The following is a 27,502-nucleotide window of genomic DNA, read 5'->3' on the forward strand; positions in this document are numbered from 1 at the left end:
CGGGGCGGTGTGGAGAAACCCGGCTCAGCCCTCCGGTCGGATGCCTTTCGCCGTCTAGTGCGCGTGCGTGCTGACGTCATCGGCAGAGTGGCGGGCTTTTCGCAAACGGTTGTCCGTTCAACGGCCGCCGCGCGAGACCAACCGTCACCCACAGGTAGCCAGCGCGAGCGGCCCGTTCTCTCCTCCCCCCCCACCCCCACCACCCCGCCCCGCTCACCCGGCACACAGCGGCCCAGCCATTTCCCCCCCGGGCTCAGAGCGACGCATTCCTCCCCTCCCCCCCGGGGCTCAGAGAGGCCCCTTGCCCCCCAGGGCTCAGAGCGGCCCTCCTCCTCCCCCCCCCACCCCCGGGGGCTTAGAGCGCGAGTCGAAAGGAACAGGAAACACCGTACACAACTCGGGCCTTTTCGTTCAACAAAGCCCCTAACCCACCAGCCCCTCAAGCGTTGTGGCGGGTTGTCGTATTTATTATTATTATTATTATTATTATTCGGAGAAACGAGAAAGGGTTTTCATTTTCGAGCATCGACTCGCGTTAAAAGCACCGAAGAGTTTCACCGAAGGTCGTCCTCTTGTCAAGTATGTAGTGACTGTGTCGATCAGTGCGGCGGCCATTGCACTCAGCAACAAAATCCATAATAATAATAATAATAGTCCTTGCAGTTGATATAGCGCTTTTCACGTCGGGAGGACGTCCCAAAGCGCTTCACAGAACACACTGTAAAGTGAATTGACTGTATATTTGTGGGCGAACGCAGCAGCCAATTGCGCACAGCAATGTCCCACAAACAGTCGTGGATTGAAAATGACCAATTTATTATTGTTTTTGGTTTTGGAGGGATTATTATTAGGCTCTGTGTGGAGTAAGGAAACTTGCCCAAGGTTTTGCCCTGACCTGCCTGGGATTGAACTCAGGTCTCTCGCTTGCAAAGCGAGTGCTCTAACCACTGAGCTGCAGGACTCCTAAAACAGCTGTGAAGCGAATAGTCTGATGCACCTTTCACACCAGGAGAGACGTCACAAGATAATACCGTAACGTGTAGTGACTTGTGTGTGTGTGTGTGTCTGTCAGCAAATGCACTGTAATGTCCCACAAATAGCCATGGGGTAAATGACCAATTTCACTTGGTGGATCCTAGCCCCGGACGCTCGGAGAAACTCCCTATTCTTTTTGAATGGTGCCGTGGGATCTTTAAAGTCCATTTGAAAAGGCGAATGGGAACTCGATTTTAATGTCTCATCTGAACAATGGCACCTCCAAAAAAAAAAAAGATGCACGCTCGCCACAACACTGCGTTATTCTGGACTGACACTCCCATGTAAGTTCAAAGAACTGACTTGGGGCTTTAGACCACAACCTCTGACTCGGAGTGCTACCGACTGAGCCAGACTCATGCACCAAAAGATCAGTTTTATAATAAACATTTTTTTACCTTTTCTGGTGAGTTTATAAAGTGCCAGTGTCTTGAAGTGCTTTGCAGATTGTATTAATTCTTGCATTTGGTGAAGTGCCTATAAAGTCAATGTTGCTTCATAGTAATTACTGTTTCTCAAACGCTCCGCCTGCTGTCATTGCCCCCTCCTCAAAAAAACACCTCATGATCCTCTAAACTCTCCCAACTACTGGACCATTTCAAACCTTATCTATAGTTCTGGAACGCATTGCTGCCTCACAACTTCTGGGGACCCTAGAATGTGGGATTGGGGTACTGCTGGAGTTTAAGTTGCCAAAACGAAGTAGCTTGCCATTTAAAAGCATTATCTGGCAAGTTCCCCGATGCTTGCCAGCTGGCTGCCTGCTGCTTGTCTGGATCGGATCACCCGAGGACTTTGACAGGAGCTGAGTGGGAAGATTTCCTGTCCCCAGTCTGCCAGTTAAGCGTGGTGATGGGTTTCTGCATGCTGATTGTGAAAATTGGCTGCGCCATTTGGTTACTTCACTTTCAAGTAACTTTGTTAAATGTTTTTTGAGACATTTTGACTAATAAGAGAGAGAAGGGGAGGACTTTTGCATGGCTATGGGAGGGAGCGGGGGAGTGGGATTGATTTGGATAGCTCTTTTAAAAGAGCCGCACACACAATGGGCCAAATGGCCTCCTTCTGTGGTGTATGATTCTATGAAGAGCAAGTAATTCAAGTAGAATGATATATTACCAAGTCTCCACCAGTCATACTCATGGATTAGAAGTTAGATGACATAAAGATCTCCACCACGGTGGATGTTTGTCAAAAGGCTGTTGAAGAAATTCTGAATCTTGAGTGTCAACTCAAGACTGTTGGGAAATGTTACTTGAAGTGTGGACTTCAATATGTGTTTATTATATTAAGGTTCCTTTTGTGAAATTACTAATAAGACGCATACAATTGTGTAGTTCTGGTGTGGGTGTTTTTTTTATTAATTATTTTTCATGCCTTCATCACCTCCAGGCTCGACTATGCAAACGCCCTGTTTGTCGGCCTTCCCACGTCTCCCTCCACAGGCTGCAGATAATCCAGAACTCTGCAGCCCGTGTCCTCTCCCGCACCAAACTCCGTGACCCCATCTCCCCCATTCTCGCCCAACTCCATTGGCTTTTTATCCTTCAAAGGATCCAGTTCTATTCTAAATGATTATAGGGGAATCTATATTCCAACAGAGAGCCTTCAGCCACTCTGCTCCCAACCTCTATAATTCCATTCTTTAATCACTACGCCTCGCCCCTCCTTAGCCTCCTTCAAGTCCCGGTTCAAGACCCTTCTCTTTGACCATTCCATCGGTCACCCCCTTTTCCCTCTCCTCCCTTCTCCCTGCTATACAAATGTAATCTTGTTGTTATTGTTGTTCCCCTCTATTAATAAAGTTATGTCTGGCATATTCTTTGGTTGATCAGCGCTTCAATAATAACTTGAGATGTTCTTGGTATTGTAGAGGTGTTGTGAGGAAACCTGGTATGATTAAACATACCAGCTTTTCCCCCTTACATTTGTGTGCTTTCTCCAACAACAACAAGATTACATTTGTATAGCGCCTTTCACGTCAGGAGGCGCTGGACAGTGTACAGCATTTCAGACCCGAGCTGGAGTCAGTGGGGAGAAACAATAAACCTTTGTCATTTTTTATCTTTCCAGATCTTTGCTTTTGAATTTCCAAAATGGCAATGCAAGCACGGTCAGAGGAGACTGCTGAAGTTGAAGAGGAAAGCTTTGGGCCGCAGGCAATATCTCGCCTGGAAGTAAGTATATTTTAAATATTTTGCTATGATGTAACTTGGTGCCAAGGGATCTGTAACAAGAACAAGCTGTCTCTTTATAGCTGATGGTTATAGATAGCACGAATATTTGGGTGAAATGGGTTGGTATGGGATACTAATGGGCAAATTAGATTTCGTTGAAGCCTTAGCAGTGGAATTCTGTTTTGTCACTTGTTGAATGTTAGCCTGATGGTAACAACATGCTTCATCACAGATTGATAGGATTTGGGTTTTATAGCTTCCTTTCTTGCAACTCATTTTCATCCAAACCATCCTTTTGCTTATGGTTTGTTGGAAGGGAAGGTTGCTGTTAAGCTATGAGCAAAATGAAAGCCGGTCTGAGATATAAGGATAATGGATTAGAAGTTGGGGGACATAATATAAATTCCTATCAAGTGAATATGACTAAATAATGTGCCAGTACAGATTGGACTGGGAACAGAAAATGGGAGGAATTTGCTGTATTTATGGAAATGTTCCTTGCTTGAGAGTGATTATTTAAATTGCATGCTAACTACATTAAGCATAGTTCTAACCATGTCTACTATCCAATGCAAGTTTCTTCCAACACTAACCATGAAACCCTGTTTTGGGGGATTAGTTTTTTATCTTATGTATGTAAATACAGGATGACCTAATCTAGTCTGGTTATCTTTTCTGCTACTGATTTGCGCTGCAGCTTCAGGAGTTGTGTTGAGAACACAAAGTTAATCCGTTCCACCTGCAAAATAATGGGCTGACTTCCTGACTCTGATTGCCAAGAATTTCATAAAGAGATTTGCCTCAGAACTATTGTAATAACAAAATTAAAGTTTTGAAAATCGTAAATATCCTCAGGGTTAAAGTGGACTTGTTGTTAATCTTGCAGTTTTTCAAGAATATCTTACTGTGTAACATTTAGAGTCTCTTCCTAATTAAATATAAAACTATTTTTCTGTAGTAGTGTATCTTGTTACATGTACATATTTGACTTATTTAATTTTTGTGAATGTTTTGGTTCATTTAAGCTTGAACCACGCATAATTTAGTTTTTTGACCGTATAACTTTATTAATAGAGGGGAATACAATTTGGACAGTTTAATTTTAATGGTTTGTGCTTCCTGGTGAAAATTTGAAAGGTTCGGGAAGCAATAACTCGTGGGGAAAGGTGAAGGAAAGATGATTTAAGAAAATCTGTAAGAAGAGGGAATGAGTTATTCATTGTTCCAAATGCCTTCTGTTTTAACTTGTTCAGTGCCTTGGGATGTCCTCCCTACGTGAAAGGCACTATACAAATGTAATCTTGTTCATGAGTAACTTTACAGTGCTGTTCTCATTGGGGTGAGAAATGCAACTAAATACTACTTGTTGGTGAAAATGAACTTTTTCTAACCAGAGGAAGGAAGCATCAATGCCATAGTTTGTTTCATCAGCTTTTTATATTCAGAACAGGTGTCGTAATAACGGCTGGACAATAACCTTGGAATGTAACACCGTTGCAGATTAGAAAAGTGTTAGCATTAAGTGTGATTCACAGATTTATACGTTTCATAGAATCTTACACCACAGAAGGAGGCCATTCGACCCATCGTTCCTGTGTTGGCTCTTTGAAAGAGCTATCCAACTATTTCCACTCTCATGCTCTTACCCCATAGCCCTGCATGTTTTTCCTTTTCAAGTATATATCCAGTTCCCTTCTGAAAGCTACTATTAAATCTGCTTCCACCAACTACCCTTTCAGGCAGTGCATTCCAGATCGTAACAATTCACTGGGTAAAAAATCCTTGTTTCCCCTCTGGTTCTTTAGCTAATTATCTTAAACCTGTATCCTCTGGTTACCGACCCAGCACCCCCAGAGGAAACAGCTTCTATCTACTCTCCCATAAACCCTCATAATCTTGAACACCTATTAAATCTCCCCTCAACCTTTTTTGCTCTAAGGAGAACAATCCTAGCCTCTCTAATCTCTCCACATAACTGAAATCCCCCATCCCTGGTATAATTCTGGTAAATCTCCTCTGTACCCTCTGCAAGGCCCTGACGTGCTGCCTGAAGTGTGGTGCCCAGAATTAGACACAATACTCCAGCTGAGGCTTAATCAATAATTTATAAAGGTTTAGTGTAACTTCCTTGCTTTTTGTACGCTATGCCTCCATTTATAAAGCCAAGGATCCATATGCTTTTTTTAAACAGCTTTGTCAACTTGTCCTGCCACCTTCAAAGATTTGTATCTGTGAACCCCCAGGTCTCTCTGTTCCTGCACCCCATTTAAATTGTACCATTTATCTTATATTGCCTCTCCTCATTCCTCCTTCCAAAATGCATCAGTTCACACTACTCCGCATGAAGTTCCATCTGCCATGTGTCTGCTCATTTCACCAGCCTGTCTATGTCTTCCTGCAGTCTGCTACTATCCTCCTCACTGTGACAAGTTTTGTGTCATCGGCAAACTTTAAAATTGTGCTCCCTATACCCAAGTCCAGGTTATTAATATATATCAAAAGAGCAGTGGTCTTAAACTGACCTTTGGGGGACATCACTACATACCTCCTTTCAGTATGAAAAACAACTGTTCACTCCTCTCTGCTTTCTGTCTCCAGCCAATTTCGGATCCATGCTGCCAATGCTCCTTTAATCCCATGGGTTTCAATTTTGCTAACGGGTCTATTATGTGCCGTAGGTGTGCCTATTTCATTGAGCAGGGGCAGAGGAGAGGCATTTAGGTAATAGTAATTGCTGTAAATCAATTTGCAACGTTGACTTGATAGGCACTGTATCAAATGCAAAGATTATTATGATCCGCAAAGCATTTTAAGACATCGAGTTTATAAGCTCAATATCAAAGTGAGTCAGCCTGGTTCAGTTGGTAGCACTCATTCAGAAGATTGTGGATTCAAAACCCTAAATCTTGTATACCTGTTAACTGGTTCCTTCAAGAATCTGTCCAATTCCTTTAAGGATTTACTGCCTGGTATTCTTCTGTCTAGCTGCATTTGATCCCTTTTCCCTTTGAGTGATTAATATTAATTTCGCTAGGTGGCAGTCTGTTCCTTAAATTGATTCTAAATATGTAGGCATTTTTTTAGCTTGTGTGTCCTGGTTTCTTAACCTGAGCTCTGTGTTCATTTTACAGACCTTCAATATTTTATAATGTAAATGTTGGTTATATTTTAATTTCTCTGCTCCTAGATATATTTTCCATGTAGTTTGTATTTCAAAATTTGGTATAGTTTCTTGCAGTTCTATTGCCCCCTATGTTTGGTGCAGCACAGGGAAACAAGATGTTTCTAAATGCATTACAAAGCCACTATCTTCCAGACCAAATGTTCAATTAGTTGTTCCAAAAAATATGTTTGTTACTTTGTCATGAAGCCAGGACTGAGATTATTAGCTTATCTTGTTGGGAACTGTTGAAGCATCTTACCTCTAAATTAATTTGTAATATAAATAGAGCAATACCCCCACTGATAGGTAATTTAGTAATGTGAGGCATAAATTGAGGATTACCATTAGAAGAAAAAGAGAGATTGGAAGATTTGGATTTTTCACCGAATGTTACTAAATATGAAATATCTTACCACAAATGATTAAGTCCCTAACAACATACAAAAGGGAACTGGATATATAGTTGAGGAAAAATAATAAAGGGTTTGGGGAAAGAAGAGGAGTAGATGGCTCCAGTGAGAGAGCGAGCAGGGAGATACGATGGGCCAGATGTCCTCCTCTGTTCTGATACTATGTTGCAGGGTATTGAATTTCCCCAGCTCAGATACATCAGAGTTTTCACCTGCAGTTATATGATAGATTTTCCCAGTTCAATGTGAAAATTGTGGCAAACCGATGTAAACTTTACCTGTCTTACAAGTCCTTGCAGTATATTGATGTGTTTCTTTCTTTGGATAATGAGCAGTGTTCAAGAGTTGAGATTTCACATTCTCTCCCAGGAGGTTTCTCTACAAAATGCAGTCACTAAACGTTTTGAGACTCAATTGAGCTATATCAAGGATTATTATTATTAATAATATATCGTGCTTTATTCATCTCAACTCTGAACTATGCACAATCAGCTTGTTCTTGACTATTTGGAAAAGTTTCCAGAAACAAACAATGGTATTGTACAGGTATTGTATGAGTAAAAGTAAATGACTCGCTCCAAAATGGTAACTAGCAAATGGATAGGAAGGGGGGAAAAAGGTGAAAGTGCAATGAACATGAACCTACAAATGAAGTGAACCAGAACAAACTGACCTTGGTAATACCCTGAAACAGTAACTTGCGAACCGAATAAGGTAGTAAAGGATAAATAATTTATATCACAATGTCTTAGGATGTGGTCTATGAGGATTGGCTGAGGCAATGCAGGCAAAATTTTAAAAAAAATTCTCACCCATGCTGCGACTAGCCAACTAGGTTATACAGTAGTTGCATAACACAACAAAGGGTCCACAACTGTTTGTATTACTGAATATTGTGTTTTTATTTGCTTTAATAACTTTTTGTATGTGAATGTTGAAGAGGTCATTGTCTATTTAAAAGTCATGGTGTATTTGTATTTACTTTCAGCAAGGTGGCATCAGTGCTAATGATGTGAAGAAGCTGGAAGAGGCTGGTTACCATACAGTGGAGGCAGTGGCGTATGCTCCAAAGAAGGAACTGCTCAACATAAAAGGCATCAGTGAAGCCAAAGCAGAAAAGATATTGGTAAGGGTGGGAGTAAACTAAAATCCTGTAATTTCTGTAATCAGTCTGCTAGCTGGTGGCACTTAACTAATGAGAAATGTACCTTGCTCCCTTTCTTTATCCTTTGCAGATATCTAATTTTGAAAACCATAGGAGTCCTTAACAATTAACTACAAAAAAAATATTTTTAATCATTGTATTCAAACATAATGTAAATTTCAAGTTTTAAGTTCTTGGCCAGATGTGTCTGCCTCCCTTCTTTCTCAAAATCTAACTGGCAGCTTGAATGGTATTTCATCTGGAATCAACCTTTTCAACATTGTTGAATGTTGGTAATTTTCAACAGTATTTTGTTGAGCAATTGTAATCTGTTTACAGCTTGAGAAAGCAGCCTGCTGTTCAGTCATACATTTTTAGAGAATAAGAAGTGTACCTTAAATGGTAGTGTTCTTAGTCTTAGTGTTGTTGAGGAACAGAGCGATCTAGGGGTGTAGATATCTTTAAAGGTAGACATGCATGTATAAAAGGACATGAAAAAGCAAATGGGAACACATTCAGTATGTCACCAGTGTAATGTACAAACGTTTATTGCCTGGAGTTTTGCAACTGCTATAAATTTGAAATCATTAAATGTAAAGTTTGACCCAATGGTGATAAAACTGCTATCATAAAAAGGAGACCTTTAACACTGCAGGTATTTGCTTCCTGGTGTTTTGATTGGTTCACTTATATTACAAATTGGTTCACCTTTTTCCAAGTCTCAGATGACAAGTTTCAGCACAGTTGGAGACTATTTGGTCCATTGTACCTGCTTTACTAACTTGCCTTTTTATTAATTCATATTTCATACTCTATTCCTATATGCCTTAATGTTTTATGAAAGTGCTTAACAAGTTCCCTATTGAATGATCCAGCCTCAATAGTCATTTGTAATAATGAATTCAATACCCTAGTTTCCTCTCAAATAAATATTTACTAATTTCTCTCCTAGTTTTCCAGCTAACAATCCTGACGTATCCCAGTCTCCCCTGCTCCAGTGGAAAAAGCTCCACTTTTCATACTTGTATTGAATATATAGTAACTTCTCTATCTCTCGCGTCCTTCCTGTAATGAGGAACCAATATTCAACATCATATTTGAAAAGTTCAGTACCTTGTTGCATCTTTCAAAGCCCTTTTTGATTGTCATTGTTCCAAGTTATGCAGTTAATGTATTTAGTAGTGTTTTGATTGCATGGAAAATTATTTTCATCAGCTACTGGGAGTAACCGTTGGTTTTCAGAACTGTCAGATTGCAAGTAACATTAGACATGTAAATGTTTCTCTGCTGCTCCAAGAAGTGATTCTTGGAACATGCCGAAGAATATTTTATTCTTTATAGGTCCAAAATTTTGCTGATTATTGTTGCATAATAATTGTTGGCAAGAGGTCAGGTGAGTTTTAAGAGAAATGCTGTTGATAAATGGTGCTTTTTTCAGTCCAGTATAGTTTGTATCCTGTGGAAAATTAAATATCAGGAACTTGCTCAAACGTTTTGGGTGGGATGCAACTCACTAATTTTAAAAATTACATTGTTGTCATTTAGTTGTAGGCCACCTGCCAACACTAATTGCAGGAAATTTAACAATAATTTTTTGCATCCTTTAATTTAAAAAATGATCATGTATGCTACAACTTAAAAATCTTATTCGCTGACGTTCCAGTGGAAGTCATTGAATTGTGGGATTCATGTGATGAAGCTGACGTTAATTGCTTCAGAATTTAAAAGGTACAGTAGAGTCCTGTTATAACAAGGTCCATAAAATCCTAACTAATGTTTATAACTAGGTGAGATTCCTGGTTAGCATTTCAGTATCATGAAATCACTGATCACATAATCAGCTTTGTCACTTCACTTGCACAGAGAGACTGCTTATTTCCTGCACTTAAAAGTGTCCGAATCCCATTTTATCAGGTTGTTGCCAATGTTGCTTCCTACGGGCTGGCACATGTACAGAGAAAACAGTTGGTCTTTCATTACGCAACCTACCCTACTAGCGAGAGTAGATTAGATTGGCGCTGTTTTGATGCGCAATCAAACCTGCCTGTTTGAGTAGGTCAGATTGTGCATTGTGGCTTCCTGCACGTGCATCCACGGAAGCGCACGGGAAGATAAGTGCTCAAGGATTTGAGTGTGGCAGAGGTGGTGCCACTGGTCAAGAAGATTGCAACGGATAAGACAGGAAACTAAATGCTGGTTAAGCCTTAAATCAGTTTGGGTAAATTTCTGGAGGCAAAAATAAGGGATCAGGCTAGTGATTACTTAGATACACTTTTCATGCTAAAATGTGTTTACCACCAAGAAGCTTGCAGGAAGTTACTGGTACTTACCATCCACCTGGTGAGGGTTGTAACCTGTGCTTGTCGGATGTCAAGTTACCAACTAGTGACGATCCTCCTGGGGTGGGGGTGGGGGGTGTAAGTGAGGTCTCCTTGAAGCTCAACTGGCTCTAAGGTGGTATGTTTGGCAACAGGATGTTGGAATCGACCCCACCCTCTGTGGCGGTCTCGGTAATACTCTTCCTGAGCCAGGAGTTCTGCAGTATTCCAGGGCACTGCTGTTGATAGCACAGCCAGCCTGGCTCATCAGCAGAACGTGGAAGGGCAGACCAGTCGAATGATGAGAATTTTTAGAGAGCGATTGGAAGGATGATATAGTGTGAGATCTTCAAAGGAAGGGATGAGAACACAGTGCTGCAGATGCACTGTGACAATTGGGTTGTGGAGGGTAGTGTATGTTGTAGCAGGTTGCCAAGATGGGCAGCGCCATTAGAGGAAAGGTTTTGCCATGGATGAGCCAAGTTTCAGTGTGTCCAAGGATGGCTATTTTTGTGAAAGACAAAATCATGGATGGGGAGGGCTTTGTTTGACAGAGTGAATGTTCTGCAAGCAATGTGTGGGGGACAGGCAGTTGGGGAATTTGCTGGCTGGGTGGGGGGAAGTGGAGGAGGAGGTGTTTTGGGAAGGATGGAATGTGAATGAGTGAGGAGAGGGTTTATTCTCAGGGGACAGGTGGGCCCTCTTGGAAGACAGGCAGATGCAGCAGATTGAGTGAGTAATAATGAACAGAAAATAAAAAATATTTAGCTTTTTGTTTAAAATCCATTAAAATCCATTTGGTTGGTCTGTAGGAAACCCTAAGCATGGAAGAATTAGCCTAGAATTGGAAACCTACTTGAATTAGTGATCCTAAAAAATCTTATTAAAGTGGATTAATTTAGCAGTCAGTCCCCATTATATGGTGGTTAAGTTTGTAACATTGTACCATGGACTGGAAGAACATTATGCTTCTGCAGCATAATGTGCAGGCGTAGAAGACCTCCCAGTATCCCTGAAGTGTATATGGGAGCTGCTGCTCACTTCCTTGTTGATATCACGGTGATACAGGTGATCTGACAACCCAGAAGTGCTGATGGGCAGCTGTAAAACACAACACATTAGAAAACAAGATACAATTTTATGGACACAAACCACCACGTTATAATGGGTACCTGCTGTATTTCCGCTGCATACATTAAACCATTTTTCTCCAATATGTGAATCTTCTGTCAGTCTTAGTCTTGATGTACATGTGACTTTTGTAATACCCAGAATACATTGATTGGCATTTAGTGAATGTGCAGTACTTTGGAATAAAATTGTACCCTTCTTGTGGTAAAATTGTGGAGTCCTGTAGCTCAGTGGTTAGAGCACTCGCTTTGCAAGTGAGAGACCTGAGTTCAATTCCAGTCAGGGCGAAACCTTGGGCAAGTTTCCTTACTCCACACGCCTAATAATAATCCCTCCAAAAAACCAAAAACAATAATAAATTGGTCATTTTCAATCTACGACTGTTTGTGGGACATTGCTGTGCGCAATTGGCTGCCGCGTTCGCCCACAAATATACAGTCAATTCACTTTACAGTATATTCTGTGAAGCGCTTTGGGACGTCCTCCCGACGTGAAAAGCGCTATATCAAATGCAAGGATTATTATTATTATTATTATTGTCAAGTGGTAGAAGGAAAAAAAAGTGCTTTTTACAGAAAGGGAGCAGATATAGTTTCAGTTCCATGTGGTGGTCTTTTTGTAAAGGAGATTTATAGCTTTTACTAACTCTTCATTCTAATCACTATGTTTGAGTTTCAATGTTTTTCCATGTGGCACAGTAGCTGTACAGTTCTTGTGTTTTTTCCCGATTAGGCTGAAGCAGCTAAACTAGTGCCAATGGGTTTCACCACAGCCACAGAGTTCCACCAGAGGCGTTCAGAAATAATCCAAATCACGACTGGGTCAAAAGAACTTGACAAGCTCCTGCAAGGTAGGTTTTCATGTTTCATTCCAATAAACATCTTGAATTTCCATGTATAGATGGGATGCGTGGAATTCTGTTTGGTTTGGATGCTTTTAAGCATGCTAACGGATCATGTGTCAGACACCCAGCTGACCAAAAAAAAATTGATGGGATTCTTGCCACTTAGCTTCTTTAGCAAGCCATGGCTACAGACATAAGGATGTTCTTGGTGATTTTGGGCAGGAGAGACTCAGTTTACCTAATTCTGGAGAGATTAGGTGCAGCATGTCAAGAGCCAGTTTCCACTAGAGTTTAACACTCTAAAAACACATAACAAATAATTCACCATTGAAAACACTGTCTGGCAAGCTTTCCCGCTGCTTGTCCAGCTAGGACCACCCTACGCAATAGGCATTTGGCTTGCAGGGTTAACAGGAGATGAGTGGGAAAAATTCTTGCCCCGTGTCAGCAGTCTGCCTTTCCAAGTCTGCTGAGGGTCCAGTTCAGCTCCAAGGAGACCTCTGCTTGCTTCTCTTCTAGGGAAGATAGTCACTTGTTGGTCATTTGATATCTGACAAGTGTAGGTTTGAGCCCTCACAAAGTCGATTTGTTAGGTAGTGACAAATGACATTCTGTCCATCTGCGACCAGGGCTCCCTCTGTCTCCTCATCCTCCTTGACCTCTCTGCTGCTTTCGACTCCATCATCCACTCTATTCTCATACACCACCTCTCCTCTCACCTCAACCTCCACAGCGCTGCCCTTGACTGTTTCAGATCTTACCTCTCACACCGCCTGCACTTTATCTCCTCAAACGGCTTCTCCTCTAGCCCCCGGACTGTCTTGTGCGGCGATCCTCAGGACTTTGCCTTGGTCCCCTCCTCTTCAATATCTATATGCTCCCTCTTGGTAGCATCATCCGCAGACATGGGGTCAACTTCCACATGTTAGCGGATGACACCCAACTCTACCTCTCTGCTTCCACCCTTGACACCAGGACCACTGCTGTGATGACAGAATGTCTGTCAGACATCAAGTCCTGGATGAGAGTTGAATGTCTTCAGTTGAAAGAGAGGCTCTCTTGATTGGCTTCCGTCAGTGCCTCCACACCTCAGGCACTGACAGCATCAACATCCATGGTTGCACACTCCACCTTACTAAGCCAGTCCGGAACCTTGGGATCTTGTTTGACCCTCAACTATCCTTTCTACCCCACATCTGCGCCATGACCCGCTCTGTCTTCCCCCACCTCTGCAACATCGCCCGGCTCCGACACTGTCTCATACCATAGGCCACCGAAACTCTCATACATGCCTTCATTACATCGAGGCTCGACAATGCAAACTCATTGCTTGCTGGCCTCCCCAACTCCCTCCACAGGCTACAGATCATTCAGAACTCTGCAGCCCCAGCCCCTGTCCTCTCCTGAACTAGGCTTCGCGACCCTATCATTCCCATCCTCGCCCAACTCCACTGGCTTCCCATCACACAGAGGATACAGTGCAAGATCATTTTGATTCAAAAGCCATTGAACTAATTTTGTTTTGCTTAAAATACTCTTGGGGAGACTTTAAAACAAGGCTTGAGAGTTTTCTGAAACTTGTAAGCAGAGGCTTACTGAATGAAAGTATGTATTTAAACAATTGTTGAGAAATGTTTTGTTTTCCAGAAAATGCTCTTGGCAGAAGAGGAAAAGATTAGAGTTGCATATAATATTTATAATAATAATTCTTGTATTTGATATTAGCTCCTTATGACGTTGAAACGTCTCAAAGTGCTTCTGAGGTTTCTGTGAAAAGTAGTGACTAGGCGAATATGGCAGCCAGTTTGGGTGTCGCAATGTCCTGCATACAGTCAAGTTTGAGTGTTTAACTTTAGCTGGGGGATGGTTGATCAGGAAACTGGGGGTAAGCTCCCTTCTCTTTTTGAATAGTTCTATGGAATTTTAATGTCTACCTGAAGAGGCAGATAGAACCTCAATTTAACTTCTCAACTGAAGATGGCATATCTAGTAATGTAATACATCCTCAGCAAAATGGACCTATACTGGAAGCCTAGAATACCTGGTTTCTGGTGCTAGAAAATGGCTGCTAGTCATCAGGTTACTGATGATCAATTCCTGCGCATATGAAGGATGTAATATCAACAGAGCTCACACAAAGCATGTGTGCAGCACAAGAAGTGATGTTATTGGCTCTCCCTGCACATAATGCAACTTGCGAGAAGTGATGTCGGTGGCAAGCTGTTGACCTGGACGTCAACCTTTTTTGTGCTTTGTTTTGATGTGGGGATCTGAGTTTATGGACTCGGTACCACTGTGTTTTAATGGGGTGGTCCTGTCATAAGTTGTTCCTTTTTGTAAATAGAAATTTTCTTCTGTTATGCCATACCCAATTAAATTGTTTTTTCTCTTCTATCGTTGGCAACATGTTTCAATGAAAGTACCTTATTTATGATGATTAGTCACTCCCAGTACCTTCCTACCTTCCAGTAAGATTGTTTGAACACATGTTCATGATTGGGGATGTTTGAGACTGAACATAAAACTGCTCTATTAGTTGATAGTTTCAATGCTATAGTGTTGTAACAAGTGCTTCATATGGAGAAAAACAACCAGCACAAACTTGAAGGTTTGAGTGTTCCATTTCCAACCTTTAATGTTTTACATTTTTTTACCTTCAAGTGTTCCGTCTAAGTTTACTTTATCTCTGCACTTCACGAATGAAATCCTAAATACGTTTTCCTTCTGTGATTAAAAAAAAGCGAATATAGATCGGTCACGCCATTTTATTCTTTGCTTATAATTCACTCCACCAGAAAAATGCTTTTATGAATTAATTGTTTGGAACCAGAAGTGATTGTGCTCCTTTCTGCAGACAAAAGTTCTGTTCATTTCTAATACTCTGACTATTTTGTTGCAGGTGGAATTGAAACTGGTTCAATCACTGAGATGTTTGGGGAGTTTCGCACCGGAAAGACACAGCTCTGTCATACACTGGCAGCGACATGTCAGGTAATTACGATATTTGATAATCTTCATTAAAGTTTTATATCCTTCTCTTATTTTCTACCTTTCTATTGAATTTGCTGCTTCCCCTGCCAAACTTTGCTGTTAAATTCTCTTAGTAGGCAGTAGACTTGCTAAACGCCTCACTTTTTTTAAAAAGTTAAAAGTTTGCTAATGTTTTTCTTTGTAGTTACCCATTGACCGTGGTGGTGGAGAGGGAAAAGCTATGTATATTGATACTGAAGGCACATTTCGTCCAGAGCGCCTGCTTGCTGTTGCTGAGAGGTTTGTATTAAAGCTGCGGTTGTTGAATTGTAATAGCTTTGAAAATTGTTGCAGATATAATTTTGTAAAAACTGTTTTATCCCATTCTCCTATTGACTCCCATGTCCTTTACTATTCTTATTTTTCAAGCGTTTATCTAATTACCCTTTAAAAACAACTTGTTTAACAATACTGTGGCAGAGAATTCACATTCCAATCTTCTATATAAAGATTTTATTTTCCAACCTTTTTAATTCATTTATGATTATCTGTGATGGGTGGCCTCTTGTTACTGACTCACTGAGTCCACTAAAATAGTTCTGATGTATGTTGGATTGAATGAAGTTTGAGTTAAGACTGGATCTCAGTTCTCCACAATGAATAGGTAGGCTTGTCTGGATTTGATTGCTTTAAAAATCATCGGTATAATTTTTTTTGCTATGTTCCATAATCCAGTGCATATCATTTTTTATCAATTAATCACTGTGCTGAAGTGTCATCAAGATTAGGAGTTTAAAGTCCTGTCGCAGTGCTTTTACCCAAACCTTCTGACTTGGAGGTGAGAGAGCTTCCAATGAACTGACTGATATCCACTTAATCTTTAAAGAAAACAAAATTTGTGCCAATCCATTTTCTCTATTTTAAGAAACTAGCTGGCACGCAGGGAGAGAACTGTCCGAGGCATATTTGCATTGAAACAGGCTATCATAATTTTGTTCCTTGACCAAAAATAGTAAACACAGAGATGGCAAATGCAGAGATTAAAATCTTAAATCAAAGCCAAACCTTGTATGTTTGAGTTCAAATATTGTTGAGTAAAATGGAGATTTGAAAGCACAGCAACAGTGAAATGTCAAGAACACATCCTTTCATAATGCCTCTAATAATCTTACAGGCTGGAGTTGCCATCATGGCTAAACATATATTTTTCATTGTTACATTTAGTAACCATTCTTTCCAATTGCAGTAACTGTGCAGCAAGTAATAATAATAATCCATGCATTTGATATAGCGCTTTTCACGTCTTCTGCAGGTCTCAAAGCGCTTCACAGAATATACTGTAAAGTGAATGGACTGTATAATTGTGGGCGAAATGCGACAGCCAATTGCGCACAGCAGTGTCCCACAAACAGTTGTGGATTGAAGTGACCAATTTATTATTGTTTTTTTTCTTGAGGGATTATTATCAGGCCTGTGGAATAAGGAAACTTGCCCAAGGTTTCGCCCTGCTGGGAATCGAACCCAAGTCTCTCGCTTACGAGGCGAGTGCTCTAACCACTGAGCTACAGGATTCCGTGTGAGTGTGAGAGCGAGTTCAGAGAAACAGTTTGTTGGATTCAATAATCAGCAAATCAAAATATACTGGTACCACATGACTTGTTTCCTGCTCCCTCAATCTGCCACTTTTCACCTGAATTTATGAAATGCTAGTTCTAAGGATTGGTGAAATACCATGTGACCCTGGGGACTGGCTATATTTCATGTTGGTGGCTTTAACTAAAATGATAATCAAACCACTTTATGATCTCACAGTCCCAAAGCTTTACTCCTTTTATAGTTTTTATTTTCTGCCAGGGCATTCCATACAATATGCTGGTAGGAAAATATATTTCATGGTTGATGCTCCGCAACCCTTAACATGTTCCAAACCAGTCAGATTTACATCTGAAATGCTGTACACTGTCCAGCTCCTTGGGACGTCCTACTGACGTGAAAGGTGCTATACAAATGTAATCTTGTTGTTGAGTGTCTCCATTTTGTAGGTAAATGTTGCAACTAATTTCCACATAGCAATGCCCCACAAACAATGTAATGTACAATACAGTGGAATCCACTTAACCCTGGATGCTGGGTAAATGGAACAAAACACCGGGCCCCGAATCATTTGTATTGACATCGGATTCCAGATATTCACAAGCTACTGGTATTGGCCTGTCAATCAGTGAAGGGTGGAGGAGAGGCGAAGAACAGGGGAGGGAATGGGAGGAGTCAAATTGTGATCGATTGACAGCTGGCACCGCTTTTGGAGTGCCCACAAGTGGCCCCAAGGCTGTCAATCACCTCAGTGCCGCCACTAATTGGTTCCCGCATTCCTATTCATGGGAACAGCAATGGGAGAGACGAAGCACTGTCGCTTCTCTGCCGGCGGGAAGAGGTAAGAGAACTTTGGCTAACATCGGAAGCCTCTTAAGCTGGACAAACCGTCTGTCTCCGATGCGTCCGGCTTAATAGACTTAACTGTAGTCATGTACAGTGGAAGCCTGTTCTTTTTGGTTTTGTTACAAATTCTGTATTGCAGGAAGGGTTGTGTGGTTTACTTGCTTAGCATGCTGAAGGACCGATTACTTTGCTACACACATCCTCAGTGCCAAAGAAGCACAAGGAGGATGAGTTGTAAACTTTTACGACTCCCTGAACTGAAGAATTATGTATTTCAAATTTATACTGGCATTCATAGCTGAATCACAGATGTCTGGTTTCAGTAATTCCAAGACTATCTTCTGCTCCCTCCCCCCAAACCATTAAAGTAATGATCTTATTAATATATTGATTAAATAGTTTTATAGCTGCATCTAGGTGCAGTAAGTTAGAAAACATTTGTTTCATCTCTAGGCAAGCCCATACCAAATTGTTTATCTGCTGATTGGGGATATCCTGTATCAAATAAGTTGTATTCCTGATTCTAAAAGAAACATGGTGGAAATCTAGTACAAGTAAATCAGCACCTCGAAGAGTAGCTGTTTACTTATGCTTACTTATAAATGAGTAGGAAATGTATCCCGAAAAAAAACAAATATCTTGATTTAACCTTAATTCAACAAATATTTATGTCCCACAAATAGCCGTAAGGGAATGACCAACTTTATCTAGGGGATTGTAGGAAAGGACATGGTGATATGGATATAACTGCTGATGTTTCTAATCATGCACACAACTGGTTGGAAAATATTCGTATGAAATTAATGGCTCAACAATGTGTTTCTAGGCCTCAGCCCCACATGCAGATTAATAGTGAGTTTTTTTTTATGCTTCCAGTGACACAAAGAGTAGAGCAAAAGTCAATATGTTTCAAATCTTGAGTCATTTTTCTGGTTGCTGAGTTATTTGCAGTGGTGCTGGTTCTGAGAAATATGTAAGTGGATGCTAGTGTGTGATATCTTATGTATGCAAACTCCTGAGACTATCCTGTAACGAGCATAGCTGCTAAATAAAGGTAGCAACGTGAAGAGTAGGACCTGATTAATTGCTTAGGTGACTGCTAGGAGTGCATATGTTGCTGAGGTTAACAGTAAATTCATGTTGGTAAACTCTGCCTTGAGTTAGATATGGTCATGTTCAGCAGTGCCCTCAAAATGTAAGCAAAACCTAGCATAAGTGGTGTTTTAGGAGTGCATTGTGCCATCTTCCTCCCTTAATGTGCTTTTCTGTGAAAATAACTTTAGCAATAGAATCTTTTGGGGGTAGTTTGTAACACTGCAGCCTCCTAGTTTGGGGGATAGATTTATTTCATCCTGAGGGGGTGGGGTTGCAAGCTATACATAATTTATAGCCTCATTTTCTTAAAGTGCTTTGTACACACGCACAGGGACGGTCCTTTCCTGCTTGGAGTCTTGAGTGAGTAGATCAACAACATGCTTTACTGTGTCACTGTGTGCTTTCGTGCAGAAGATTGTTTGTTATAGCGTGAGCCAAGTAAATTATAGTCCTTTCCTATGCGTGAGGGAAAAAATAACTTTTTTGGAAGCTTGGTGAGCTATTAAAAGAGGAGTGAAAGAGCTAAGAATCAGCTGGAATGACACAATTACTGGATAAATCAAAGTAATATTGAAATTGACAAGTGTCAGATTTAGGACAAGCAAGAACATTTAAAAGGAAAACTTGACTGGTTTGTTCATTGTTGCAAGAAATTCAATTTGAAATTCAAGTTAGAAATGTTTTACAGTGGAGCAAAATACTGAATATTCTTCTGCTCCTTTTCAGATGTGCCAATCTGAATCTGCTCCATGCCAAGTAGTGTAAAACATGTTTTTAATGTTGCAGTTTAACATTGAACATTGAGTTTTTTAACTGTTCGATTGCTGGCATCTCCAGAGAATCCCTGAGGTGACTGGTGGCTTATTTTAGCTTTCAGCTCACAGTTTGATCCTGAGTCAAGTACTAATTACAGTAATAATGCTACTCAGATGTAAGGAACAACTTGATTGCTATAATTTTGAACAATGAAGACTTTCTTTTTTTATAAAAAAGCCTAACACTTATTCTCAGTACTTTTTGGCTTTCTCCCTCTCCTAATTTCCTCATACATTCACGTTTTCCTCTGTTTAATTTGTTCATTCTGTACTTATTTTAACAGAAAATTAGAAACTAGGCTGTAACACTCACTGGAGGCTTAATTGTGCCCAGGCAAGATAATAATAATAATCCTTGCATTTGATATAGCGCGTTTCACATTTTCCAGATGTCTCAAAGCGCTTCACAGTATATGCTGTAAAGTGAATTGACTGTATATTTGTGGGCGAGGATAACTTATCCAACAACAATAACTTACATTTATATCCAGTAAATTCCCGATGACTCAACTGTGACTTGTCACTACCACTTAAATCATCATGCTGTCAATATCCCGGCCGCATTTACTTATGTATTTATACGTATGCCTAACTCGACATTCCGGATAACTCGTCACTGAACCCTTTCCTCTTGGAGAGACGCGTTATCAGGAGTTTACTGTCATGCCTTCCACATCAAAAGTTAAATCAATTAGTTAATTCTTAGTCTTACTTTGCAACAATATTTTTCTTTGCTCAGTGATTTTCCCATAAAACATTTTAAGGCTCTCAAACTTTTTATTTAAAGGTATTATGGCAGTCCATATCAACTTACACTGAAATAGTGCCTTTTACTTAGTTAAGGTGTTGGGTATCGGGCTCACTCAGTTGGTATCAATCTCGTCTCTGAGTCAGAAGGTTGGGGGTTCGAGCCCCACGTCTAGACTTTGAATCACAGTGCGGGTAAACAGTGCAGACTGACAATCCAATGCAGTGCTGGGAGCATAAGGATGGAGATTATTAGCTTTTAGAGCCCGCTATAGGAAAGGATACAGGCTGCAGAGTCTTGAATGATCAAAAACTTGTCGATAGTTAAGCTAGGAAGGCTGTAGAGAAGTCAAGGTGATGAAGGCACGGATAAAGTTTGCAGCTGTGATGAGGATGGTATGGTGATATTGCAGAAATTGAAAACATTGGACTTAAATGAAATGCTTATTGGATAGCTGAGGGTTGGAAGATTATGTACTGACTCAATGAGCTGGAGTGATCTCTGGCGGGAACCAAGCAGGATGGCTTTCATTTGTTGTCATTGAGTTTAAGGTTGTGACTCATCCAGGACTTGATGTCTGTCAGAACAGTCGTGGTCCTGCAAGTCAAGGTTGGAGGCAAAGATAAGAGTTGGATGTCATCCTCATACATGTAGAATTTGGCCTAAAAAACTTGCAGATAATATCGCCAAGGGAGAGGGAGCAGGTGGATGAGGAGAGGACCATGGTTAGAGCCCTGAGGAACATTGAATCTGTTGTTGAAGCAAATAACATTAATGTATTTAAGAGAAAACTAGATACATACATGAGGGAGAAGGGACTAGAGAGGTAAGTTAAGGGATGGAGTCTTGTGGGGAGTACAAACTCAGCCACAGACCAGTTGGGCCTAATGTTTCTGTTCTGTCACTATATAACAACAACTTGCAAGCATGCAGTGCCCTTCATGAAGGGTAGTGTCTCGGAGCACTTGTAACTCTATGAACACTGCAAGTGATCTCATGGGTGAAGAGGATAAGCCATTTGAGGAGGCAAAGACATTGGGCAGGTAAGAGTGGAACCAGAAAATTGCAGAATCCATGGAGGTGGATCAAGGAGGAAACAAGGTGATGAAGGATGGAGTGATTGAGAGTGTCAAACGTTTCGCCCATAAAATATACAGTCAATTCATTTTACAATATATTCTGTGAAGCGCTTTGAGATGTGATAAGACATTATATTAAATACCAAATGCAAGGATTATTATTGAAGAAACAACAAGTGCAAATCAGATAGGAGGGGCTTTGTAATCAAATTTAAATGCCAAATAATCAGCACTCAAAAAGATAATTGCAGCTTTTAATACATTCAAAATTGGATGATTTCAGGGGTTAATAATTCTTACATTTCAGTTACTCAATAGGTCACTGTTTCCTTGTTTTTCACCTTTTGGTTATTCTGTGGTTTTCATGTATTCCTTTCAAACCACTTCATTCCTGTGCTCTGAAGTGCCTGCTCTACTCTACCAGTGAGGAAGAGTTGAATCAATGCTATCATGAGGAAAGGTTCTTATAATCTAGTCAATCTTTAGGGTATAGAAGTTGTTACCACAAGTGACTACTGAAGCTGAATTAATAGAATCTTTCAAAAAGGAAACTGAAGAGTAAGATCACCTAACTTGAATACTTATCTACATTTGAAAGAGGAGCATCTCGTAACAAACTGACAAGCTGGTCTAGGATTATTTAGAAAATAATTTTCTCCTTTTCCCCTCCCCAAAACCAAAGGGGCTGTAAAGTACTAACTAGTACTTCCCTTCCTCACTCCCTTCGCCTCACCCCCTCTCTTCCTATTTTCAGGTCTTGGCTGAAGACCTTTCTTTTCGACCGCGCCTTTGGTCACCTTCTTCCCCCTCCCCCTGGCTCGGTCCCAGGATCCATTACTGTGAAGTACTCTTGAGACACCATCCGGCATGGAGGGCGCTATATAAATCCAAGTTGTTGTTGTTGTAGTGCTAGACCCAGAAATATGCAATGGTGCCTTGTGTATAAAAATGGAAAAGGTAGGTTAATCTGTTTTTCCTTCAGGAGATTTTTAATTTTCACAACATCACAAGAGAGGCACAAATCAAGAATGCCCCTTGATCCATTTGATCCTTCCAGAATACACAGCCTACTGTCTTTTCATTCCAGTATCATTTCTCCTGTTTCAGCTGCACGTTGTGTAAAGACACTTCCTAGTTTCTGTTCTAAAATTGCTCCTCATAGCCCTCAACCTGTGCCCTGTTGCATTTGGGAGAATCTGAAAATAATATTGTAGATTTATTTTTTGTATCCCAGTTTATATCTCAAGTATACATTTATTAGGTCTTCTTTGCGATGTCTGTTTTCAAGGCTGACAAGCCCTTTCTTACCTAGTTGCTTACTCATAGTTCATCTCTCCAGTACTTATGGTAATTCTTATTTTCTCACTTCGGCCATGTCTGTAAGACCAGTGCAACTCATTATGTTATAGTGATCAGAAATGTACACAATACCTGGGGTAGAGCCTGACCAGAGTACTGAACAGCTTGAGCCTGACTTCTGGGAATCTGAACACAATTATTTTGCAAAATGATTCGAATATCCCATAACTAGGTTTAGAAAGTGGTCAGGTACAGTCTAGCTGCCATATTTTATTAATTAAACAGTTTTATTTTTTGTTTTGGGTCCTCTAAAGCATAATGGGATTAGAAATGTTTGTTCCATTTGTTGCTAAAAAAAGGATTCATACTTACGGTTTTAATTACTTCAATTGTTCTGCTATTAGGTATAAAAATAAATGTTTATAATGCCAGTGCGTCATAGAGATAATAGAGTAATTATTAAAATGTAAATTTCAAAGCATTACCTGAGGCAGTTCTGAGAATTTGAGTAAAATGTGAAAGTCATCCAAATCCACACAACTGAATAATTCATACAAATGTCTTGATTTTGAAATTTACCAGTGCTTTGGAAAACTTAACAAGTGATTTTCCTTCTGGAGGGGAATTGTGCCTTAAGGTAAATTCATGCTGAGTGGCTGGCAAAAGAATTGCACCTGCTGGTTTGAAGTTAATAAAAAGATGCAATCTATCCTCCAGATTTTGCAGTGCACAAGTTTAATGAGTTACATAATGAGCGACTATCACTGCTAAAAACTAAGCTTTATTTTTTGTATCTCCAGGTATAACCTCTCAGGAAGTGATGTTTTGGACAATGTTGCATACGCACGAGCTTTCAACACAGATCATCAAACCCAGCTGCTATACCAAGCTTCTGCTATGATGACAGAATCCAGGTATGCGATCTCAAGAAAAGTGTAGATCATTCAGTGAAGAGTTTATTTTAAGTCTATCAAAATCTAGGCTGCAGTAGTGGAGCTGCTTTAAGGCCAAATCAGAAGTCCAGGTTAATCCTGACAAAATTTCTGTGAGTTAAGACTGTGTGGGAAGAGGAACATGGCATCTTTGAGCAATGAGCATATGATTATTGTCACATTTAAATTAATAATTTAAATATACATATATGTGTTTTGCCCACAAAATATGCATCCAATTCACTTTACAATATATTCTGTGAGCCCTTTGAGACGTCTCGAAGATCTGGTAAGGTGCTATATCAAATGCAAGGATTATTATTATAATCCTTATTTCTTTTTGCACCAATGTCAACTGTGTCTAAGACTTTAAAGTTTTTCTGTAAATTATAATTATTGTGTATTTGTAGACAAAAGCAGCAGCCAATTTGCGCACAGCTTTGAAATGAGTTATCAGTTTTCTGTGGGATTGTTGGCCAGAACACTGAGAATCTCTTTGAGTAGTGAGGTCTTTAACTACAATCTAAACATACCTTGAAGTCAAAATACAAGTAGACAAACCTAACTGTGGTGCTTTCATCTCTGGAATAGAATTGTTCAGCCCATAGAGAAGTCAATGGCCTCTGCTGTCCAATCCTATCAGTCAGTCACGCGAAATCTAATGGGTCAAAATAGTTCTATACATGTAGTTTCTATCTTGAATTAAACTGAATCAGAGGAAGATGGCAAAAGCCATGTTGTGTCTGAACTTTAGAGTATCTTCTGACTACCTTTTATATTAAAATTATTTTCCTTCCTTTTTGTAGGTATGCCTTGTTAATTGTGGACAGTGCCACAGCTCTGTACAGGACCGATTACTCTGGGAGAGGAGAGCTTTCAGCTCGGCAGATGCACCTTGCCCGGTTTCTCCGCATGTTATTGCGACTGGCAGATGAGGTGAGAGAGGGAGGGAAATTGTATACAATAATTTTCAATTCACAAAGTGATTGGAAGATTTTTTTTCCTTCTTTCTCCCATTTGGGGATTTCCTCCTAACATTAAAGGTGCTAATTAAGTGCAATGTGTTCTCACCCCCCTGCTTTCTTTCTGTTACAGTTTGGGGTAGCTGTGGTAATAACTAACCAAGTTGTGGCCCAGGTTGATGGAGCAGCAATGTTTGCAGCTGATCCAAAGAAGCCAATTGGTGGAAACATAATTGCCCATGCTTCTACAACAAGGTAAGATTGAAAGGGAACAGCAGCTGGTATTTCAGGAAGTTAAAGGCCGTATCAAAGGCCCCTGTATTATTTTTTTTCTGTCAATGCTCCAGTGAAGATATCAGTAGATGGCAGGAAGACAGAAATAGGTGTAGTTTTAATACAAAGGGTCATGCTTCAGTGGTTGTGCTGCAAGGTCATTATTGGAAGCTGAAAGAAAATATGCTTTGGGTGTGAATGGTTCAAACATTATGTTTGAGAAGAAAATTGTAGTTGAAAATGATCACAAACCGTTAAACTTTAGAAAAGTGAAACACTCACAAAACTTCAAAACATGAGAATACATCTTCAGCGATGTAATAAAGTTCAAGTACACACCAGCCGAAACCTTTATGTTGCAGACACTTTAAGCAGAGGCAGTGAATGAAGAAGGAAAGAAAAGAGAGCTAGTGGGGAATAGCAAAAACAAGCAAGAGAAGAAGGAAAGAGAAGCAGCAGGAAAGGATGTAGTAAACCAAGCAGTTTTCAAGATGTTACAAAATTGATGGCCTGAAAATAACCAGGTAGTACCAGTGGAGGTAAGATCATACTGGGAGTACAGAAATTAAGTATACCATCAAAGAGGAATATTATGCAGAGGAGATCAAGTATCACAATAGTTAAGAACAAAACAATTTCTGAAAAATGTATGTGAGGGTTGGGGAGTAGAGTGAGCCAAGAGAAGAGAGAGGGAAGCAGTGTTTTGGGGTAAATAGTCTAATAAATTGGGAAATGTGAGATATGCCAGATACCAAAACTGGGACAGACGAGAGCCCATAAGGCGGAATGAAAGACCAACAGAGGCAAGGACAAAAATGGGAATAGATCAGTTCTATTATAAAGATATTCGAGTATAATACACTATTAGAAAACAATTCAATGTCCCCAGCATGAATGCTAATGTTGAGCAGAATAAGGGATCTGCAAATGTGCAATCAAAATATTTTAAGACCCAAGGTGCAGAGAAGAATGGAAAGAGATAAATATGGAAAAATGGAGAAGGAAAAAGAAACTTTTAACCAGGAAACAAAATCTATATTAGGAAGGACACCGCAAACAACAGCAACTTGCATTTATATAGCGCCCTTCATGCAAGGTAGTATCTCCGAGCATTTAAAAGAAGGATGGAGCAAAAGAACTGGAGCAAAGGGGCAATAACCAGTTCAGATAGAAATCTGAGATCATATTGGTTGAGATGAAAATAGGAAAGTGCCGAAGAATGTCAAGATGTGTTTAAAAAAGTGAATGAAGATGAGGAAGTGGAAGGACAGAGATGAAGAACAAAGATGGGAAACGGAAGGTAACTGGAAGGAACATTTAAAGAAATATAAGAGGAAAATGCAAGCAGGAATGGACAAAAGTTAGTTTGTACTAATAATGTCCAATGTGGGTAAGTATTGATTAGGCTACCTTAAAGATGGAAATGTATTAGTTTGCTGTTTAACTGTATACTGAAAGTGAAAAAAATAATAGCTAATAATTGCTGTAACTTTGCTGGCCAAGTTATTTAAGTGGATTGTAGTGTTACAGTTTGTACACTGCCTTCTCTTTTTCTCTTTCAGACTGTCCCTAAGGAAAGGCCGAGGTGAAACACGAATCTGTAAGATATATGATTCCCCCTGCCTACCGGAGGCAGAGGCTATGTTTGCAATCAACGCTGATGGAGTCGGTGATGCCAAGGACTAAGTATGAATGACTCCTTGTATGAGACTACAGATAGCTAACAAACTTCCTGATCCTTATTGCCATGGTGCAGCCTTCACATGAAACTCACAATGTATGGCTATGGCACTGCAGGAGATTTCACCTTAGAAAATATGAAGCTGGGCTAAATTGGTATCTGATGTGGGCTGGCTGGTCTAACAATAAATTGGGACCATAATGAGAATGACTTGTACAGTGCCTCCTCACTTGATCCCAGGGGTATTGTTTTGTGGTGGGGTGGTTGGGGGCGGGGGGGGTTTAACAGTTACCAAAACGAGATTCATTCAGTGAGTCTCTGCTATTTCTAGGTTGAATAACTGCAATTTCTATGGCAATACTTTGAGGCTTAATTGGTTAACACCTTACCAAATGGAATGTTTAAAGTATCTTCGTGGGCACTGGCAATGCAACCAAGGCTATGAATGCTCTGGCTCTGAGTGATACAATTGGAAAAACACACCTTGGGGTGTGTGGAGAAGGAGAAAAGATAAAGCTATATGAACTCAGACAACATTGGCTCACATGCCTCCGTTAGTAGTAGGTCACTGAATCTTTGCACACAAACAACAATACTAAGTTTATAAGTGAGATCCTGAACAAGGAGAATTATTTTAAAAATCTCTCTATTCTTTTGGGGAATTTGTAATTTCCTAATGATTAATAAAGGTCTACTGAAGTGTATACTGGGTATTTTGGATAATTTTCATAAAATGGAGCGTAAAAATAAAAAAGTTGAATATTGGAGGATCTTGAGATTCTTTTCTATTCTCTCTATATCCCTCATGGCTCTAACCTTTTGTTTACAACTAATACCCATAAAACTCTTCCTTGAAAATAATGGAAAATCTGTTATTCCAAAAAATAAATGATTTATATTCTGAGACCTGCTTGGATTTATTTCAGGAGCTGATTTGGTGCTACTTATTAACCCCAAGATGGATTTCCAAATTCATAATGTAACAAT

At 40.1% G+C, this 27,502-nt stretch overlaps 1 protein-coding gene across 3 annotated transcripts; it reads left to right on the forward strand.

Annotated features, from left to right (window-relative positions):
- Nucleotides 1–27,280, forward strand: rad51 (RAD51 recombinase). Of its 3 annotated transcripts, none has more exons than XM_042338260.1 (10): nucleotides 1–154; nucleotides 3,109–3,212; nucleotides 7,774–7,911; nucleotides 12,111–12,228; nucleotides 15,122–15,213; nucleotides 15,398–15,492; nucleotides 23,468–23,581; nucleotides 24,406–24,535; nucleotides 24,695–24,816; nucleotides 26,397–27,280. In XM_042338260.1, the coding sequence occupies exons 2-10, from the start codon at nucleotides 3,132–3,134 to the stop codon at nucleotides 26,518–26,520; spliced, it is 1,014 nt and encodes a 337-aa protein (XP_042194194.1). In that variant the 5' UTR covers nucleotides 1–154; nucleotides 3,109–3,131; the 3' UTR covers nucleotides 26,521–27,280. The 3 variants fall into 3 exon arrangements, with proteins under 3 accessions (XP_042194194.1, XP_042194195.1, XP_007905235.1); XM_042338261.1 differs by lacking the exon at nucleotides 26,397–27,280 and adding an exon at nucleotides 25,197–25,231; XM_007907044.2 differs by lacking the exon at nucleotides 1–154 and adding an exon at nucleotides 1,257–1,319.
- Nucleotides 27,281–27,502: the final 222 nt, after the last annotated feature.

The sequence above is a fragment of the Callorhinchus milii genome, unplaced genomic scaffold (genome assembly GCF_018977255.1).
Source record: "Callorhinchus milii isolate IMCB2004 unplaced genomic scaffold, IMCB_Cmil_1.0 Scaffold9, whole genome shotgun sequence".
Classification (NCBI taxonomy): domain Eukaryota; kingdom Metazoa; phylum Chordata; class Chondrichthyes; order Chimaeriformes; family Callorhinchidae; genus Callorhinchus; species Callorhinchus milii.